Source organism: Bombyx mori, chromosome 17 (genome assembly GCF_030269925.1).
Source record: "Bombyx mori chromosome 17, ASM3026992v2".
Classification (NCBI taxonomy): Eukaryota; Metazoa; Arthropoda; class Insecta; order Lepidoptera; family Bombycidae; genus Bombyx; species Bombyx mori.
Window position 1 is genome coordinate 3,358,775 of NC_085123.1, and position 21,658 is coordinate 3,380,432.

Here is a 21,658-nt window from a genome sequence, read left to right on the forward strand (position 1 = left end):
ATAGTTAATGAATAAACTTCGTGGTGACCCAAGGTCCGTCTGTCGACAGGTGGTCCTGGCGGAAGAGGAGCTGGTGGTGATAGACCTATGCGACGCGCGCTGGCGGCCGCTGCGGCTGCCGTACCTGGTGTCGGTGCACGCGTCCGCCGTCACCACGGCGCAGCTGGCCGACGGCGTGGCGCCCGCAGTCTACGACAACATCGTCGCCGCGGGTCAGCACATCCCCCCTACCTCTCTATTTGTACCTCATTTGTGCGCTTCAGCGCTAATGTATTAAGAGCTCTTCTACCTTACTTTGATAGTCACAATGGACTAAAGAATACGGAAATACCAATATTTTATTGAAATACAATTTACGAATGTTTTCCGTAATGAAGATTCCTTCTTTTAACACTCTCACAAGTTATAATTATCGGTACTATGGCGTATTGTGAACGTGCTCGGGTAGGTATCACCGCCCTGTCTACTGCCGTGTAGCAGTAATGCATTTCAGTTTGGAGGAGGGGGGCAGCCGTTATACTTACGTACTTAATTGAGAGTTAGACCTTTTTTATATATGTGTTCTCCTTTGAGATATGCGTTCTAAGGTCTCAGTATAGTTACAACGGCTGCCCCGCCCTTCAAACCGAAACGCATTACTGCTTCACGGCAGAAATAGGCGGGGTGGTACCTGCTCGCGCGAACTCACAAGAGGTCCTACCACCAGTAAAGACCATTTTGAACATGCCTGTAGCACGGCTGTCAACAACATGTAATAATACATGGCACATACCTTTTTCAGGTGTCCTCTTTTGTCAATACGCAGCCGATCTTGTTTGATGTTCGAATCTCGACCTCTAGACTAATATTTAGCATCTGATATGCATCTTATAAAATACAAAACCTTGTACAGGTCAACAACAAACGGAGAATCAATACTCGGAGAGTCCGTGGCCGATATCCGGTGGAGTGGTGGAGACGGCGGAGCTGACCGACAGACAGGTGCTGCTCACGGGGCACGAGGACGGCTCCGTGCGGTTCTGGGACGTGACCGGCGTCGCCATGACCCCCCTGTACAAGTACACCACCGCGCAGCTGTTCAGGTGGGTGCCGCACCGACACAGAGAGGGGTAGCTTCACTTTTGTGGGAATCTAAATATCCTGTAAATTATTTTCTTATAGTAATAGTGCTTTTTGAGTTATAGTTCTAAAGGTAATAAATAAATATTTACTAACAATCACGCCACGTTAACCGGTCCCGTGCTAAGCTCGTAAAGAACTTGTGTTACAGTTACCAGATAACGGAAACAAATGTAAGATTTTTATTATACACATACATATATTTAATATTATTATACATCCATAACCCTGGAAAAGACATTTTATATTTATCATACAAATATCTTTCCTTTGCGGGATTCGAACCATGTCACTTACCACTACACCAGAATGACACCATAATGATGGTAATACCTATTACTATTGAACCAGCGAAACAAATCTCAGTCACTTTTCAAACAGACTTCTTACATTGCTGTTATTGCCGGTATAAATTCAGATAGGTTTAGCTATTATTATTTTGTCATAAAAAGTTGAAGCATCCATAAATAGCTTACAATATAGGTATGCTGTAAGCTATTTATGAATGCTTAACCTTTTTATGACTGAATTCCTAGAATAATTCTTATCAGCGACTTGGCTTCTGAATGTCTTAGAATCTAAAACAACGGCATACAATAATATTGGACAAAGTTATCTTAATTTATATCGGCAATAACAACGATGTAAAAAGCCTGTTTGAAAAGTGACAATGATGTTGGAAATGAGATTTGTTTCAGTTAACGGGTTTCGTGTTGAATTTGTTTTTTTTTTTTACTTCAATATTTCTACTTTGAATTTATTTCTCAATTGCCTTCTTAAAAAGTAAATAATGCAAACAACAATGAACCATAAAATTTTTGAATTCACATTGGCCAAGTCATTTATTAGGTACTATTATTATCATTATTTATCTAAATTCCAAAGCTTATGTGATTATAATTACTTAAAGTATATTTATTGATACATCTTATATATATAGCTGTCTACGATGATGGTTTTCAGCTCTTAAGCCTTTCTGAGCGCTCATTTTGGATTTTTGAGCCAAAATAATACAACACAGATGTTTGTTATTTTTTTGTGTGTGTATAATATATAGCTTAACTGACTTAGCTTTAATAATGTTTTTCTACCCTCGCTTTTATCGCTTACTAACGAAGCGGCCTCAAACGTTCGACCACAAGGTAAACAAAGTATTTTGTAAGCACGTTTATGCCATGCAAGTCTGCGTTTGCTTTGACAAGATCACTTTTCATTTTTTTTGCACTTTTACGAATTTTTTTATTGGTCGTGTTTTTGTTTTTTGTTGATTTTGACTACACGTGAACGCATGGCTCGTCAAAATAGACGAGAATAGTCGAAATAGATAGAGACCCATAGACGGAAATCGAGTGCCGTCGCCGTTACTGGTGGTAGGACCTCTTTACTGGTGGTAGGACCTCTTGTGAGTCCGCGCGGGTGGGTACCACCACCCTGCCTATTTCTGCCGTGAAGCAGTAATGCGTTTCGGTTTGAAAGGTGGGGCAGCCGTTGTAACTATACTTGAGACCTTAGAACTTGTATCTCAAGGTGGGTGGCGCATTTACGTTGTGGATGTCTATGGGCTCCAGTAACCACTTAACACCAGGTGGGCTGTGAGCTCGTCCACCCATCTAAGCAATAAAAAAAAAAAAAAAACATGGAGACATGAACTCTATTATACTGTATATCGACCGGGTATATTGACTTTATAACCGGGATGCGTCACTGTGCCACGTCAAAGTGGTTATTAGTTAGTCATTAGTAGACACTCAGAATATACCAAGATGAATAACGAATACACGACTCTACGGAAGTCTACGACTCGCCGATATAAAATTATTGTACCAGAGTTTACTAATTTGGCGATTTTTTTAAAAAAATCATACCATTCCTAATATTTGAACCGATGTATCGTTGCGTTACTCGATACAACGGACGCCTTCCTGATTAGGCTGCGAGTGGTTCAAAAATGGGTTTCAATTAGAACTAGAATTTTAGTAAACAACAGCGCATGATTTCTTTTTGGTGTACAGGAATTTGAACTCTATTCTTGATATGTTAAAAACTCGTAAAATCGGCAATTGTTAAGTGAAAATTATTGGTTTATTTTTTATCAGTGGTGAAGAACTTGGTGAAAACAACGACAGTCAGACCACAGATGAAGAGGAGTGGCCTCCCTTCAGGCGAGTCGGCACCTTCGACCCGTACAGCGACGACCCCCGGCTCGCGGTCAAAAAGGTAAAGCCCTTTCTGTGTCATCTATCATTCATTATTTTTTATTGCTTAGATGGGTGGACGAGCTTACAGCCCACCTGGTGTTAAGTGGTTACTAGAGCCTATAGACATCTACAACGTAAATGCCTTGAGATATAAGTTCTAAGGTCTCAAGTATAGTTACAACGGCTGCCCCACCCTTCAAACCGAAACGCATTACTGCTTCACGGCAGAAACTAGGCAGAACAGTGATACCTACCCGTGCGGACTCACAAGAGGTCCTACCACCAGTATGCTCATCATCCCATAGTGCTAGTGCATCCACAGATGATCTCCCCTTACACTTTTTACTGCAGATCAAGTTCGTCTGACTGTGCTCATCCCTCTTGAAGGCTTGGATATCTGTATTGACTTAAACAAATTATTGATAATTTTGTTTACCAGGTTATATTGTGCCCGTTATCTGGAATGCTCACCATCGGCGGAGCCGCCGGCCATATTGTCATAGCCAGTCTCAAGACCTCTCCGAGCACCACCGAAGTCAAGGTAAATATGTAATAATTTTTAATAAACAAATTTCTAATAATTTTTTGGTGAGTTTAATGGTAATACTTACATAATTAAACGGTAGAATGGGAAAAATGGTAGAAAGAGTTCGACGTGCAACCTAACCTAAACATCAGCCCGCTGAGTTTCTCGCCGGATCTTCTCAGCGGGTCGCGATTGCGATCTGGTAGTAATTCATTCGCGAAGCAGCTGCCCTTGAGTTGTTAGGTCTCTTTTGGAGGCGCTCGGGCAGCTGTTAGCAAATTTCACCTCTCCTGGCTGAGCCCTTGCTCGCCCACCCGTCCTGATGAAACTGGACAGGCCTCCGGGCCACCAGTAATCCCTCAATCATAAAAAAAACGCGTGCTCGGATGAGTTCATGCAATATTGAAGTAGTAATTAGGTAATTCTTATTCGTTTTTACTTGCAGTCGGTGTCAGTGAATATAGTGTCAGACAGAGACGGCTTCGTGTGGAAGGGACACGGGCAGCTCACGTTGAGGGCCGGCACGCACACCTTCCCGCAGGGATATCAGGTTGTGTTCTATGTTTCATTATAACCGTATACATAAAATAAAACGTAGCAAAATTCGGTGTGTTTGTACAATAAAGAAAAGTAATCAAATAGAAAGGAAGGTGGTACCTAAAGAAGAAGATAAATATAAACAAATGATTCTTACGAATATTGTTTGTTTATTGGTTCGCGTACATATGCGGCACTACTAAACGTATTTTGTACAACATTATGTACATTAGTTGACAGATACCGTAGTAGCACAGTACAATAGTTTTGAAGCCGCGGTAAGTCGGCGAGCCAGTGCTCGTCATTATATTGATACGACTGTGTGAATCGTCAGGCGACCTCGGTGGTGCAGCTGCAGCCCCCGGCGGCCGTGACGTCACTGAGCGCGCAGTGGGAGTGGGGCGTGGTGTGCGCCGGCACCGCGCACGGGCTGGCGCTGGTGGACGCGCTGGGCCCGGCGCCCGCGCCGCTGCTGCATAAGTGCACGCTCAACCCGCACGGTACGGACACGTACTATGGTTTTTATTTATTTATTGCTAAGATGGGTGGACGAGCTCACAGCCCACCTGGTGTTAAGTGGTTACCGGAACCCATAGATATCTACAACGTAAATGCCGCCACACACCTTGACCTTCGGTAGGCAGCGGCTTGGCTCTGCCCCTGGCATTGCTGAAGTTCATGGGTGACGGTAACCACTCACCATCAGGTACGCCGTATGCTCGTCTGCCTACAAGGGCAAATAAAGTAAAAATAAATAAAAGATACGAGTTCTAAGGTCTCAGTATAGTTACAACGGCTGCCCCACCCTTCAAACCGAAACGCATTACTGCTTCACGGCAGAAATAGGCAGGGTGGTGGTACCTACCCGTGCGGACTCACAAGTGGCCGTACCACCAGTAAAAAGTGACCCTACTTGACCCTACGTGTATTTACCATCCTAGTTCAGGGCATTCTATATTTGTTCTGATTAAAACCCTGATGGGAACGTATCAAATAAAGTTTCATTTTTGAAATGAAACTTCTTTAGGCGCGTTTAGAATTAAATTTAACTCGCGACGGATTCGTTACGGCTAGAGAGAAAAGATACAATTAAGGAAGAGCAAAAATGAAAAAATAGACAGCGTCTCGTGAGTCACCTATTTGAATTTCATTTTTAATCTAATGTTATTTCTCAAAGTACGTTGAAGTGTCACTTAATTCACGTGCACCAAGTTGCACGCGCATCAGTCTTTTTAATTAATAAGCTTCTTTAATGTAAACATTTTGAACAGATCACGGATCCGGTGACACGCCAATATCGAGAAGAAAGTCCTTCAAGAAATCCTTGAGAGAGTCATTCAGGAGGCTTCGTAAAGGACGTTCACAACGGCGACAGACGACATCGAATCCCACCTCGCCCACACAAGTGAGTTTCCCTTCAACAGGAAACATCTGTTTAATGATGGGCTTTAGTTTATTTAAATGAAATGTCACTTTGTAAATCCATTCAATTAAATACATATAATTTTCATATAACATACCTACGGACGAATCCACGGCAACACCTCAAATATCACTCTTTGTTTAAGACCATCGTTTTTTTTTTTATCTTATGGAAAATGATGTATGGAGAAACTATTCATTATCATCACTAAGTTTTAGTGTCTTTTGTTTTTATATCGGTATATATTCAAATAAGGCGGTAAATAGATGGTAGTATTGCATAAACTAACCATAACTTTTCATTCGATATTTTCACTGTCACTGGCTCTACTATTTTGTTAATGCTTAGATGGGTGGACGAGCTCACGGCCCACCTGGTGGTTACTGGAGCACATAGACATCTACAGCGTAAATGTGCCACCCACCTTGAGATATAAGTTCTAAGTTAGTTAGTTCAAGTATAGTTACAACGGCTGCCCCACCCTTCAAACCGAAACGCATTACTGCTTCACGGCAGAAATAGGCAAATGTGGTGGTACCTACCCGCGCGGACTCACAAGAGGTCCTACCACCGGTAATTACGCAAATTATAATTTTGCGGCTTTGATTTTTATTACACGATGTTATTCTTTCACCGTGGAAGTCATGCGTGAACATTTGTTGAGTACGTATTTCATCAGAAAAATTGATACCCGCCTGCGGGATTCGAACATCGGTGCATCGCTCAACACGAATGCACCGGACTTCTTATCCTTTAGGCCACGACGATTTCAAAACAAATTGAACGTTACAGCCGATTCCGAAGAAGCCAATTGACAAAGCCGCCTCGGAAACGGACGCGGAAATCAAACCGATCGAGCGCGCGGTGGAGGCCCGCTCCACGGACGACGCCTACGGCTCGATGGTGCGCTGCCTGTACTTCGCGAGGACCTTCCTCATCAATAGTCAGTATTTTAATGCGTTATCGCGAACTTAATACTCGACCGGTCTGATTCATAACAAAAAAACTTGTTGAATTACTGTTATAAAACCGAATACACGGAAGAAAGTTTGATTGCTTTTCGAAATTTTTATTTTATTTTTTAGACTTACAAAAAATCGCCTTCTACTGTGTTTTGATCAATTTTATATTAATTATTATTGAATATACAATGGTGAATAAATAATGTAATTTTGGGAATTCCAATGAAGAGAAGATCTTTCACCGATAGGCTAATGTTGCTCGGTAGAATGATGGTCTGTATGTTGTTTGTTGTTCGGAACTTGTATATATGTAAAACTTATCATGAAAATGTCGTAAGCGAGATTCAGGCATCTGTCAAATATCTTGTTGTTATACGATGGCTACCCGTCACATAATAAGTAATTAGGTTTTCTGAACATGCTTTGAATTAAGTAAAATGTTGATAATGTAAATGGTTTCAGCCCAGCAATCGACGCCGACGCTATGGGCCGGCACGAACAACGGCACTGTGTACGCCTTCACGCTGCACGTGCCCAACACTAACAAACGGAAAGAGGAACCAGTAAGTTTCATTCGCATACTAGGTGTGAGAAGATCATTATGAATAAATAATGGTTTAAAAAAAACTTAACGAAATACGCTTTTATAAAAAATCCAACTAAAAAATAGAAAAAAAGCGTGGGGCGCACGGTATCAGTAGTTATAAATATTTTATGAACAGATATGAGTAGAAGTGATATTTTGATAATATCCTGAAAAGCACCCCACGCTTTTTTACAGTAAAATCATTTTTTCTTACACTATTTTTAATTCAAATTTATTAAAATTTATTTTCTATTTTTTAGTTGAAGTTTCTATAAAAGCGTATTTTGTTGATTTATTTTAAACTATTATTTATTTTTCATTTTTTTGTTGCGTTTTCAATTTTTTTTTTAATATTGTTTTGTCATCGGTCCTCAATAAGTATACCAAATTTCGAGTTAATCCGACGTTTTGAAAGGGGTCAAAATCATGTTCAAAGATTCCGTTACAAATCAAATCAAAATCAAAAATTTTTTACATACATACTAACATACATGCGTCTGAACCTAATAAAAGCGTATTAAAAAGTAACAAACTTGTAAAAAAACGTATTAGAGTCTACGCGCAATGTAACAGCTAAGAATCAGATTACGCGTTGGAGTCGACGACCCCGTATGTCATTAGTTTGCTTTTTCTCTTAAACTTATATTCGGAAATTTTTTGCCTTTTCACTTCTCAATTTCTTTTCACATCACGCTTGTTTTCCATTAATTTGCTGTGCCGTTTCTGTTTCAGAAACATTTTTCTCACGCCCTGTATAAATATGACCTTGAATTAACTAAATGTTCTTAAACGAGCTCCGTTTGACGCAGGTAACGTGTCAGCTAGCGAAAGAAATACAGTTGAAGCACAGGGCCCCGGTCATAGGGATCACAGTACTCGACGGCGCCTCCGTACCTCTGCCCGATCCCCTAGAGGTGAGTCACTATTATTCGAACACACAATGAAATTGCTAAGAAACTAAGTATAAAGTCATCGTGGCCTAAAAGATAAAACGTCTGGTGCATTCGTATCGAACGTTGCACCGATGTTCGAATCCCGCAGGAGGGTACCAACTTTTCTAACAAATTACGTACTTAACAAATGTTCACGATTGAGTTCCACGGTGAAGGAATAACATTATGTAGTAAAAATCAAACCCGCAAAATTATAATTTGCGTAATTACTGATGGTAAGACCTCTTGTGAGTCCGCACGGGTAGGTACCACCACCCTGCCTATTTCTGCCGTGAAGCAGTAACGCGTTTCGGTTTGAAGGGCGGGGCAGCCGTTGTAACTATACTGAGGCCTTAGAACTTATATCTCAAGGTCGTCTCGTTCACCCATCTAAGCAATAAATAAAAACTGCTAAGAGAAAATATACACTAAGAAGCAATAGTTTGAAGCTATGACTAAAAAACTGGAGGAAATAAGACCTACCGTCGAGCTATACCTTGATACCCATCTACTTGAAAGTAAAGATAATTTATTAAAAGTGGATACAGATACATTCTGAACATTGTTTTATAATACTTGATTTAAACTTTAAATAATAATGTTCCCAGGTGGAACGAGGTGTGTCCCCGCTACCGGAGCCGGGTACACATCGTGTGGTCATCACGTCGGAGGAACAGTTCAAGATATTCACTCTGCCTTCGTTGAAACCGCACAACAAGTACAAGCTGACCGCGCACGAGGGCGCTCGGGTACGTATACAGTGACGTCATCGTAACGCATGTGACGTCACCGTTCCGGCGTCAAGTGTCCATGGCTGTCGGCTTATCCCTTTGGCTGCCGTGTAGGTCACCGGTGACCTATGTGGCACACTAAAGAAATGATGCAGACTTCTGTTACTAAAGCGCCGGAATATTTGGTAAAGAATGGGAAAGACGAATCCGAAGATACTGAAAACGAATCTATTTCTAAGATACCTAAAAGAAAAAAATAGGATGGGAAAAATAATGGCAAAGTTAGGCAATCCAGACGTTTAGTAACAGAAATCGACATAATTACTTGAGTGCGCCGCGTAGGGCACCGGTGACCTACATGGCAGGTAAAGGGTTAAAGGACACGAACACTTGTCTTATTCCCCGTTATGACTGTACATATATGTCCACCTTGAAAATTTGTTATGAAGTTTGAGTTTAATGACTGACCAAATGTTTTATATTTGGAGTATAAAGTTGCTTCGTCATTCTGAAAGTAGCACCTGTGACAGAGAAGTTGAGAAGTCTGTATTTGGGAAGGTAGAGACCTGTGATGAGACGGAATGACAATGAGGTTGGTAAGAGAGTGTTAACTATGAATGTGGAAGGCTATAGAGGATGAGGTAGACCTAAGAAGAAATGGATGGATTGCATGAAAGACGATATGTGTAAGAGGGGAGTGAGCGAAGAAATGGCGCCGACCCCAGTTGACTGGGAGAAGGGCAGGAGAACGATGATGATGATCCACGTAATTTTGGATCCTCCCGATCCACTAACGGTGCTTTTAGGTACCTCAAGCACCGGTCATCGTTCTCGTCGAACCCGTCGCTTGCGACAAAGGGCTCGACGAGTAAATTAACCCTCAGACACAGCCCACTGAGTTTCTCGCCGGATCTTCTCAGTGGGTCGCGTTTCCGATCCAGTGGTAGATTCTGCGAAGCACGGCTCTTGCTAGGGTTCGTGTTAGCAACGTCTTCAGGTCTGAGCCTCGTGAGCTCACCTACTAGTTAAGGCGACAGACTAGCTTAGGTAGGAAAAAAAAAAGATGATGATGAAAGTTGCTTCGTGGCAGCTACTCTTGCGGGCTCGCCCCATTACCAGTAAAAGGAGATGGAGTGGCTTCAGACGCGGAAAATGAGAAGTCGTGTGTGTCCAGGTTCGGCGCACGGCGTGGTCGCAGTTCTCGTGCGGCGCGCACCGGGAGTGGTGCTTGCTGTGCCTCACCAACCTCGGCGACTGCCTCGTGCTCAGCCCGGAGCTGCGCCGCCAGCTCAACGCCGCCGCCGTCAGGAAGGAGGACATCAAGTACGTCGCGCCGCCTGCAGTCACGTGCCGAATCAAAAAAATTTTAATTTTTTTTTTATGCTTATATGGGTGGACGAGCTCACAGGCCACCTGGTGTTAAGTGGTTACTGGAGCCCATAGACATCTACAACCTAAATGCGGCACCTACCTTGAGATATAAGTTCTAAGGTCTCAAGTATAGTTACAACGGCTGCCCCACCCTTCAAACCGAAACGCATTACTGCTTCACGGCAGAAATAAGCAGGGTGGTGGTACCTACCCGCGCGGACTCACAAGAAGTCCTACCATCAGTAATTACGCACACTATAATTTTGCGGGTTTCATTTTTATTACACGATATTATTCCTTCACCGTGGAAGTCAATCGTGAACATTTGTTGAGTACGTATTTCATTAGAAAATTTTGGTACCCGCCTGCGGGATTCGAACACCGGTGCATCGCTCAACACGAAACCACTGTAGATTTATATGTTAGTATAGATATTAGGCTAACGGGGTCGCGGTGTATCACAGGAGAAGTTAATAGATACTGCTGTCACTACAGAGTGGCGCGCTCACGTGATATATCGTTTTGTAATCATATTTTAATTGGTGATATAAAGTTGACACACAACATTTAACGGAAATTATACTCTGGTACGAAACTTGAATCACAAGCTTTTTAAATTATCGTGAAATAAAGTTGTTTATGTACGCAGCGTTCACTCTGTGGATCCTAGATTGTAGGGATATCTCTGCATTAACTATGCAAGGGTCAGAATTAATAGTAATACAGAAAAAAAAGTTCAAGAACAAAGAACATCTCGGAATCACAATATAGTATTTATTTGTTTGTAATAGCTCCGCGTATATTATTTGTTTCAGTGGGATTTCGAGTTTATGTTTCTCGAAGCGAGGAGAAGCTCTCTACCTGCACTCGTCTTCCGAATTACAACGGATTACTTTATCTGCTACGAAGGTGAACAATTTACTGTATTACATTACTTTTCTTAACCTATTTTAGTACCTCGAGGGGTCATACTAGATTCACTGAGCGAGTAGATGAGCTCACCGAGCTCTAACCTGTGGTAAATTACTCATAAATACGTATACGACTTTTTGGCGGGAACGCGAGGAGTGAAGTTGTGTGATTTGTTTTATTTTGTCTATTTAGTGTTTCTTCAGGTTTAAATGTGTAATAGCAGTGGCTTATAACTGTTTAATATCCGTGAAAATGCACAAATGTGGGAAAACGAAACAAAGCCGCTGGACGTAACTTCTCGGGATCCTCCAAAAGCCCACTGAAAATGGCTCAGTAAATAACCACCATTTTACTGAGATTATATTTCATCCCATATCATCTCATCTGATTTCATTTAATTTCATCCCAGTTGATTAATGTCTCAAATTAATAATCTTCATTTCATTTCACTCCATACTATCATTTTTCATAAAAATAAGAATATAAATTAAAATAAGACATGACCTAAAGGTCTTAGTTAGTTACCAGGTCATAAAATTTCTTTTAAAAAAACCTATACTTTGAAAAACTCAATAAATGGCCACCATTATATTGAGATTATATTTCATCCCATATCATCTGATTTCACTTAATTTCATCCCAGTTGATAAATGTCTCAAATTAATCATCTTCATTTCATTTCACTCCATACTATCATTTTTCATAAAAATGAGAATATAAATTAAAATAAGACATTACCTAAAGGTCTTAGTTACCAAGTCATAAAATTTCTTTAAAAAAAACCTATACCTTGAATTCTTCGTGACCGTACCGCGCGACGCGATAGTATCAGGGCCCGATTGCCGCAGTGTACGTTGTATTGAAACGTCGATCGCACTGTCCAGGTGACGATCGCGGAGTGCCACGTGCTGCTGGCGCCCTGGGCGGCCGCGCTGCGGGGACCCGCGCCGGAGCCGCCGCTCACCAACGGGGAGCATAAGGTAATTTTTTTTTATTTCCCGAGACGCAGGCTGTCGAGCATACAGCCCATCTGATGGTAAATGGTTACCGTCGCTCATGGACGTCAGCAATGTCAGGGCCAGAGCCAAGACGCTGCCTACTAAATGCACATCACAAGGGATAAATCAAAGAGTAAAACAAGTCCTCGTGGCCTAAAGGATAAGTCGTGCGTTCGTATCTAGCGATGCACCGGTGTTCGAATCCCGCAGGCAGGTACCAATTTTTCAAATAAAATACGCACTTAACAAATGTTCACGATTGACTTCCACGGTGAAAGAATAACATCGTGTAATAAAAATCAAACCCGCAAAATTATAATTTGCGTAATTACTGGTCGTAAGACCTCTTGTAAGCCCGCACGGGTAGGTACCATCGCCCCGCCTATTTCTGCCGTGAAGCAGTAATGCGTTTCGGTTTGAAGGGTGGGGCAGCCCTTGTAACTATACTGAAAAAAAATTTGCTTAATCGACATTTTTCCCACCTCGTCCACCCATCTAAGCAATAAAAAAAATGTATGTCAAGCTGCGTCTCATGATGACTGCTTAGTGAGTGTCTAGTGCCTAGGTAGACTGTGTACTCATAGTGGGATTGACGATACAGGAAGAGGTGCCGGAGACAGCTCATGACGTCACGGCGGCCTCGGCGGACATCACCGTGGACAGCGTGCGCGACCACACCAGCGCGGAGCACCCGCCCGAACTCAACATCAACTTACAAGTACGTCCGCAACTGATGTGTAGTAGATATACGTGCATCCACGGATGTAATGGGTCAGATTAGTATTGTTTCTTTATATAATTGAAATAAAAATACAATATAGAAACTGACACCCCAAAAAGGAGGAAAAAAACTACATAATAAGCTAATTTGTAAAACGTAGGGCATGAATATGTATAATGCGTTTCAAATAAGAATGCGCATGGACCTGCGCCATATTGTGACGTCATAGCTGTAAAATCGAAAAAAATAAGTAAAGTCAGTAAAAGGAAGGTAGGTATTAATTTATGATCCAAACCTTCGAGTTTGCCGATTCCACTCATCCCACTGCTTGAGTAATCATCATTATCGTCGCCCATCCATAGATTATGGGTCCCGACAGTGTTACAGCCTTGATTTTTAAATAGATGGGTTTTTATTTGACATAATCTAAGTTCATGTTTAATTTACCTCGACCAGTAGTCACCATAATATCAAGAAAATTATATAGTGTGTTCATTAAAACAAACATATTAATAGTCTTCATAATTAAACAAAAAAAATCACTAAAAAATAAAAATAATAATATATTTAATAAATTTTTTTTTTGTTGCTGTCCATACTTTTTTATCGATCTTTGACAGATCAAGGTCATTGACGTCAACATTCATAATTGAAACGCACTATACAAGAATTACTATGGTGCATAAAGTTGCGTTCTCATAATGCTAGTCGTCAGTCAGCAGTATCACTAGTTCACAGCAGAATCAGATAGGTCCACGGTGATGATTCCAGTACACTTACAACCCGAGCTACCTGTATACAATATTTATTAAAACTTAATATGCTTAGAGATTGATTAAATTAATATATTAGACTAATAATTTAAATAAGCTGTGAAATATTTGTGGTAAAATAAAGTTTTTGAATTCTTTCCCTCGTGGAATGTACAAGAGCATAAAATTAAAAACGCTTCAAACTCCACATTTCTGAGTGCATCTAAGGTCTGCATTAGTGGCGATATTTAGGATAATGATTAAGGAATTTTATGACAAAACCAAAAATGCTAGACAAACATGTCTGTTACGAAGGTAGGATGATAATACGGTTAGTGTACGGTTGCTGACGCAATGTAAAGGGTGTAAATTGCCCTTTATTAATAAAACAAGTTCCAATTTTACTCCGTATATTGTCACAAGTGTCTGACGTGTCGGGCGGGCTATGTACGACTGACTAATGCAAGCGATGCACAAACTGTGTCCCTACGGTTAGTATTAATACCGCTACTAAGGAAGTATTTTCTCGACAGAACACGCAAGTGAATACGAGTTCGATGGTAATAAAGACAACGACACGCACGACCGTGAACGAGACCAACGCGGACGGCACCACCACCACCACCACGACCAGCACTAACAACGCCAACGAGAACAGTGAGTACACGGGATTGTCACGCTTACCGCCATAGCAATTAATCAGCTTTTTCTATATCAATAAAAAATGATTTTTTTTTTTAAATTCAGACCTATAATTTATTTTATACAAATTCAAGACATGCTATGTCGTAGCAGTCAATATACAATTGTGAAAATAGTAAATTGACTGACACGTAAGTTATATAAAATTGGATTTGTAAACGATAATTTTAATCCGATTCGCCAAGCAAGCTTTAAGCACGACGACGCAAACATGCAAAGCTTCGTAAGCTGATATCCAAAAATAATTTGCGAGCGTACGAAATGCGAAAACAGTAGGAATATGCATGAAAGCGGAATTTTATTTGCTTGGAATTTTGCTTACAATATCCTTATTGAAATGTATTCGTCACCAACAAAACATTGGTTCGTAAAGTTAATTAAATGTCAGAATATTCTTTTACCGAAATTGGAATATTAAGTTATCGTGTAATAAGTGTATTTTGTTAATTGCATACACAATCGCTTTGCAATAACATAAATTCCGGTATTTATATTATCTAATAGTATAGACAAAAAACAAAATGTTTTGGTCATTAAATACATAAATTAATAAAAATCTAATAGCTGGGGCTAAAAGTTTAATTTATCATTTTTGCCTTGGGCGAGAGATATTATTTAGAACAGCATAACAATACGAGGAATGGTAATTTAAATAATTATAATATACCGCTTTTTACTATAATGTTTAAATGTATGTATACAATGTCAAGATTTGTGTTTGTTTGACGGGCGCTTTATGTTTTTGTTCGTAGTCCTAGAGCACAGTCGCGAGGAGGGAGTCATCACCCGCATCGAGGTATCACAACACTTTGCTTAAATATTTATGATACGCTTTCACGACGGAATGATTATTAGAATAAAAGTACATAGCTTTCTAGACCAGCTATTCTCAAACTGTAGCACGGGACCCCTGACGGCAAATTGTATCGGTGGTGACGGCAATACTGAGAGAGGAAAACAGTTAACTTGTAATATTGTCGTAATGAATTATCTCTACAGTATGTAGCTTAAAATGAACCTTATCTGATATCATACTAAGGTTGTAAATTATGGACCGTTAGTTTGGTAGAATAAGAAATAGAGTAGCTAAAAGAGTTAGTGTTCATCAGGAGAGGGTTACTCATAAAAGATAAGTTTTATTAGGGAGTATGGAAACGAAAAAAGTTGGGATACATTGTTCTAGAAAGATTACTTAAAAATTATGATTATGTTTGAATTTTCATTCCGTCGTCGAATACCCTCCACTTTTCCTTATTAAGCCTATCTCTAGCATGCCCTTTTAAAATTCTAGATGTTGTGTTCTATTTAGAAATTTTAATTTAATGTAGTTTAATCTAACTTTCTCTACTAATCTCCAATTCGTCGTACATATACTAATATCTAACGAACATAAATGTGAAACTCATTGTTGTGGCGTCCGCTCGCGTTTGTGACACGTCGTCTCGGGGTATTATAATCGATTAGAGAAAGTATATTAACATTCGATGTCCGGAATCGTTTCGTAACTAGACCTCGGAAAGCACGGACGGCCGCCACGACAAACCGAGAAGAACGTGAGGTGGTATTCATGAAGCGGTGTGCACACAGACGGGAACCGTGACGGTGCCGGCCGGCACAGATCCGAAGCTGATCCTCGAGATGTTTGATCGACAACGGTCCCCCCTGGCGGTCCCCGTGCCGCCCCCCACTGACGCGCACTGACACCCCTCTGTCCCCCCGGTGTCTATCCACCGACGAGTCACGTGACGTCACCGGCCCCCTACTGAAGCGTGACAACCCCCTAGTTTAACGTTTAAATTTAAAGGTATCATCGATAGTTGTATTATTAAAATTTTCATTTTTATTACTATAATTAATTACTTAGACAGCTAAGTATACTGCCATGTTTGGGTACGGAAAATCTATTTTTAATTTAATTTTTTTCAAAACAGAATTTGCTATTACTAAACATTGCAAAATGAAAGAAATTGCATGATTACATCTGGGTTTTTTTTCGACATTTTTAGGGTTTTTACTGGTAATTAAAATTTAGTCGGTAGTACATTGTACTTAATTGTAACCAACTCTTCATCTAAATATATTATGAAACTTTTAAATCTCATATCTGAATTATACTAAAAATTCTTTAATGAATCCAATAATGAGCAGACAGTCGAGTACAATGTTTAATTTTTTTGCAAATAAGCCCATTCCTGCTTTTTCATTTTATTAATGATCATAAGAATAAGTATGATAGATTAAAAATTCACTTCGAAAAAATTCAACTTAATAAAAAAAAATCGAATAAAACAATAATTTGTAGTACAAAAATCTTAAGCCATACCATTGTTGTATTCAATACAGCGATTAGATTGTGGATTGTATTAAAGAAATAAATAGTCCTAAGAAACGAGATGTGAAATTTTATTATTTAGCATTTTAGTTTATTTCGGAGCATTCACTGCGAATGTTATTATGTGCCTATTTATTTTCATTTCTAATAAAAATAAGTCCTGTTTTTTAGAAAAAATAATTAGCTATAAGAAATAAATACGCATTGACAATTTAGTAATGACTAGAGTTTATATATTGTATACAAAAATTTTAAAAATAGCATTAATTACAGTGTCATGCCTGAAATTTATTTAATTTTGAGTTGAGAGATATTTATTCATATAAAATTGTTATTCTTTAAAGTACATAGTTTGAATTGTTTCATTGTAAATTCAGAAATTAGAATGATTCTAATATTTTAACGGTCTTTTTAAGAAATGCTTCTTTTTAAAATGAATATGTAGGTATTTATTAATTTTAAGTACCATTTTTAGCTTCAATAAAGATAATGAATGATTACTAGAATGAATTACTTTGCCGGGAAGAAACACTGGAAAACTGATTCCTATGAAGGAAGGTTTTCGTTAAGGCAGCTCTTTGAGGATTAATAAATTTAAAATTATCATCACAATTCGTGATATTTATTAATGATTGATTCAATAAAACGTTGTTTATTTAGATATAAGTTGTATGTGCCTACATTTTTTTAGTTTTTTGTATTAATAATATGATAGTTAGTTAGAAAACAAGTGTCACATCATGTTTTGATTGTTCGCAAGGTTGATACTATTATATTATGAATGTACAATTTTAGAATGATTTATCTTTGACTATTGCATTTTTAAAACTGATACAAAATGCTAACGCTATTTGTATCGGGCGTTCTTACAGGAGATTAAATGCTAAGAAAAAATTGTGGTTTTACTTCAATGTGTGTGTTCAAGTGTCGATGAATCTGGTCTTCTGAAAGCTATTTGGTTTGTCTTTTTTAAGACTAATGTTTAAGAGCTTTTCAATTATTGTTTTTCTTCAGGTAGCCAGATGAGTGTGACCCATTCTTTCTTCGAATCTCCGAATCATCTCATTTGTTGAACCTTGATCCTGGGTCCAAACTGAAAAGTAGGGTAGATGACAAAACCCTAACCCATTTGGCATTAAGAGGTTCCTAGAGTCTGTTGATACCAATAATGTGAATAATGCTGTTAACTTTCACCTATAAGGTCTCAATACCGACGGTACAATTCGGTCATTTAAATCGCAATTGACGTCTTGGCCAAAAAAATAAGACGTCTGATCATGGAGTTAATAAGTACCTACAACTGGAGTGCTGTCTGATGCCGAGAAATCGGTCTCGAAAGAGAATACTTTTTGGTCGCGGTGTCCTTGTCTAATGTGGTGACCATATAAAATTTATTTATAGGATAAAATTATACACATGCATCAGTTTTGAATTTACCTTAAGTAATTCTGTGTAACCCTATGTAAATACAAAACACGTGCTTGCAACGTTTTATTTATGTAAATTCAATTCTAAACATTGCTTCGTCGTCATGGTGCCTTTTTTCGACGTTTTTTTTTGGAAGTTGCTGCGTTGTCGAAAATCTAGCACTGAGTTTTATTACAAACATCATTACCTCAGTGCTATTACTTAAACTTCCTCAAACTCATGTTTAACGTCCGAATACTCAACCGCGACTTAAATATTATGTTGAACTTAATTACGCAATTCCTACTTTAGTGTACTGGCTAAGTGGGCCGTGCAAATTAATATTTGACACACTGAGTGAGACACTGCAACACACATGGTCTGCGCGTATCGGGTGCTCTTTTCCTACATTCACATCTTCAATTGATTTAAAATTACTTGTATTTTTACTTCTGTGCTATTATCATGACACGTGTATATTAAGTCTACTAGTTACATTTTAGGAAATAAAACACAATGGGTAATAAAATGAAATGAACTGAAATTCATTTATTTGTTATATGTAAACAATTAAATAACTCTTAAATGACAAGTCAATACACATAACACAATACACATAGTACTTGATCTCTATTTACAAAATATTGGTTATATTATTATTATTAAGTTCAGTAAATTTTCTGTAATCTTATAATATAACATTTCCTCTATTTATTTTTAAGTAAATTCTTTTTTTTCAACGAAATACATAATTTATTTTAATCAATATCTAAGTGGACCATGAGTATCATTAAAATTTCGCAATTTAAATTTCAATTCAATTAAAAATCGCCATTTTTCTTTAATAAATCTAAAATCGACTTTATATTTACAATCACTATTTCACGACTTTTAAGTTTTTGTTTCAATACCTTAACATCTTGTCGTAATTTTGCTTTTCTCGGGGTATTTTTTATTTCTTGCGTTTGAGTACTTGATTCTTCTTGTTTGACCTTTTTAAAGGACATTTTCCAGAAATTCCAAAGTCATATTTACTAGAAGATCCTCCTCGTTCGCTTAACGTCAGGCAAATGATATACATGCTTGCGTGCGACGCTATTCAATACAATAAAAAAAGTTCAAGAAATACCACGTGATGGCTCTTATAATATGAAAAATACATTGCAAAATTATAGTTTTCACGATTGTTTTTTCAAATTTAGTATATGACATAGATTAAGTACAATTTACAAGACAAATGGTATTAAATATTATAATGAGAAAATATATCTCACATTTTAAAAATATATGCTCACACTAGTAAAAATTTTATCAATGAATCTGACATATGGAAGGATATTCCACAAACTGGAGAGGATTCTCGCTTAAAACCACTTATATTAAAAGTGTTCACCATGATTACACGGAAACTTTCACGATTTTCGAAAAAAAAACAAGCCACAAGCTGTATCAGTGCCATTTTAACTTCGCACTACAAACGTAAATAGACGCCATTTTTCTTTTAATCCATTCATAGCTCTTTTTCGGTGATGCCAACAATTAATCTGGCTTCCCACCAAATTCAACATGAAAACCATCAGAAATCTACGTACCTACCATAAAATTTTCCATTAAACAGAGTTCTTATTAATATAGAACAATATTTTTTTTGTTAATGAGCTTTATTAATATATGATGTTCTATTAAAAATCAATATATATCATATAATCAATACTTCTTATATAATTTATTTTAATAAATTGTCATCATCAGAAAATAAATTCACCATAACTTTGTACGTTTATGTTGAACCAATTTAATTTTTGACGTTGATGGAAATTCTAAATTGTCGCAATATTTTCTAGTTAAGTTTAAGTCACATCGTTTAAATAATATGTATTTAGATATATTATTGTCATAAAATGTTTAAAATCCTGTAAAGTGGATTGATTTTAACCTTTTCAATAATTTTCAACAACGCCCAAGCTACTAAAAAATCCACTAACCACTAAAAGCCATTTTTGATAACTAAGACGGGGGTCCAAATTCCGAGATTTTATGGAAAATCCTCTAAGCTAGCAACACTGCTTTTTGTTTGTAAAATGTGCGAGAGGGACACCACCACTTAATAATCATTCTCTTTTCAGACCGTTTTTCCTTACATCTTTTGCTATTTAAAAATAAACTTTAAGCCATAGAGATAAAGTATATTTTTAGTTTTTATGTCAAACGAAGTAAGCACTCCAGTTAGAATAGTAACTCTATGCGTCTGATGTACTATCAATGGGTATGATGCTATTACATATTAAGTGTATAATCTATGGCTATTACACTGAAGTTCAAATCCCGCAGGCTGGTATAATTTTTTTATAATGAAATAATTTCATTTGCAATGGAATCACAAGTGTAGGAAGTTGAACAAATGAGCTCACAACAACACTGCCACCACTTTTAGGAAATGAGGTCGGAGAACTGGATTCAAGAATAATCTGCAAACATAATTTGCATTGTTTACGTTACTATACAATTGAGCCATTCACTCTAACACACCCTACCGTACAAACAGCACTTAAAGCAAGAACTGCAAAATAGAAACGGTCCAGAACGAACGGATAGAGAAATGAAGTTGCAACAGTAGTAGGTAAAAAGGTAGTAAAAGAAGTAGGTAGAAGTAGTAGATAGTAAAAGAACAAAACAGAAAACTTGTGTTTCGAATCGCATTTAGATGCATTCAACATTATTATTTTTAGAGGAACCATACTTGGATTTTACAAAATTGATGTTTTCCATTTTTCTATACGGAGCGGAAACCTGGAACCTTAAAGAGACTGATCGCAAAAGCGTCGAAACTTTTCAAATGTGGTGCTGGAGGAGAATGCTCCGAATACCTTGGACAGTGAATAGAATCAATGTGTCTATCTTAGAACAACTGCAGATTAAGACTTTCCATACTTTGCCTTCGCCGCGCAATCAAGTACTTCGGTCATATTGCTCGGAAAACACCTGATAGCTTAGAGAGACTATTCGTGACAGGGAAGATCGACGGAAAGAGACCACGCGGGCGTAGTGCGACATGGTGGCTCGATCAAAACCCGCACCACACTAAAGATCCCATTTAACGAAGACCTTCATGCGACCAATAATCGGAGGCGCTGAAGGACAATACAAGGAATAAAATCTCGTTGAAACACGTCATGACCCTCAGCAGTGAGGAAACGACCCGAGGAGGAACGAGGCTAAATACACTGGATTTTTAGAATGCTAGTATTATTTTACAAATTCCATTTTTCGATATCAATTTTCCTTGAAACTATTCATTTTGAAATCGATGTGGCTATGATTGAAGTTGTATCAACTGTCGATCACATAAGTGATCAAAGATTGCATAGATTATACACTTAATATATTTGAGAAAAGATTGTATTATCTATGGTTGATGAGACAATATATTAATAAGGGTCGATTCGACC

General features: G+C 38.3%; 1 protein-coding gene across 4 annotated transcripts in view; it reads left to right on the forward strand.

Annotated features, from left to right (window-relative positions):
- The window catches only part of LOC101742621 (lethal(2) giant larvae protein), a 69,352-nt gene extending 52,053 nt beyond the window's left edge, over window positions 1–17,299 (forward strand). The window contains exons 9-26 of one of the 4 annotated variants that reach the window (XM_062673281.1): window positions 50–212; window positions 893–1,082; window positions 3,216–3,336; window positions 3,757–3,858; window positions 4,289–4,393; window positions 4,715–4,880; window positions 5,652–5,785; window positions 6,596–6,746; window positions 7,228–7,328; window positions 8,161–8,265; window positions 8,892–9,032; window positions 10,189–10,337; window positions 11,201–11,294; window positions 12,182–12,277; window positions 12,897–13,013; window positions 14,302–14,425; window positions 15,223–15,266; window positions 15,980–17,299. In XM_062673281.1, the coding sequence (XP_062529265.1) occupies window positions 50–212; window positions 893–1,082; window positions 3,216–3,336; window positions 3,757–3,858; window positions 4,289–4,393; window positions 4,715–4,880; window positions 5,652–5,785; window positions 6,596–6,746; window positions 7,228–7,328; window positions 8,161–8,265; window positions 8,892–9,032; window positions 10,189–10,337; window positions 11,201–11,294; window positions 12,182–12,277; window positions 12,897–13,013; window positions 14,302–14,425; window positions 15,223–15,266; window positions 15,980–16,027 (2,151 nt within the window). In that variant the 3' untranslated portion in view covers window positions 16,028–17,299. The remainder of the gene's footprint in view (window positions 1–49; window positions 213–892; window positions 1,083–3,215; window positions 3,337–3,756; window positions 3,859–4,288; window positions 4,394–4,714; window positions 4,881–5,651; window positions 5,786–6,595; window positions 6,747–7,227; window positions 7,329–8,160; window positions 8,266–8,891; window positions 9,033–10,188; window positions 10,338–11,200; window positions 11,295–12,181; window positions 12,278–12,896; window positions 13,014–14,301; window positions 14,426–15,222; window positions 15,267–15,979) is intronic. The other 3 variants (XM_062673280.1, XM_062673282.1, XM_062673283.1) reach the window with 3 other exon arrangements.
- Window positions 17,300–21,658: the final 4,359 nt, after the last annotated feature.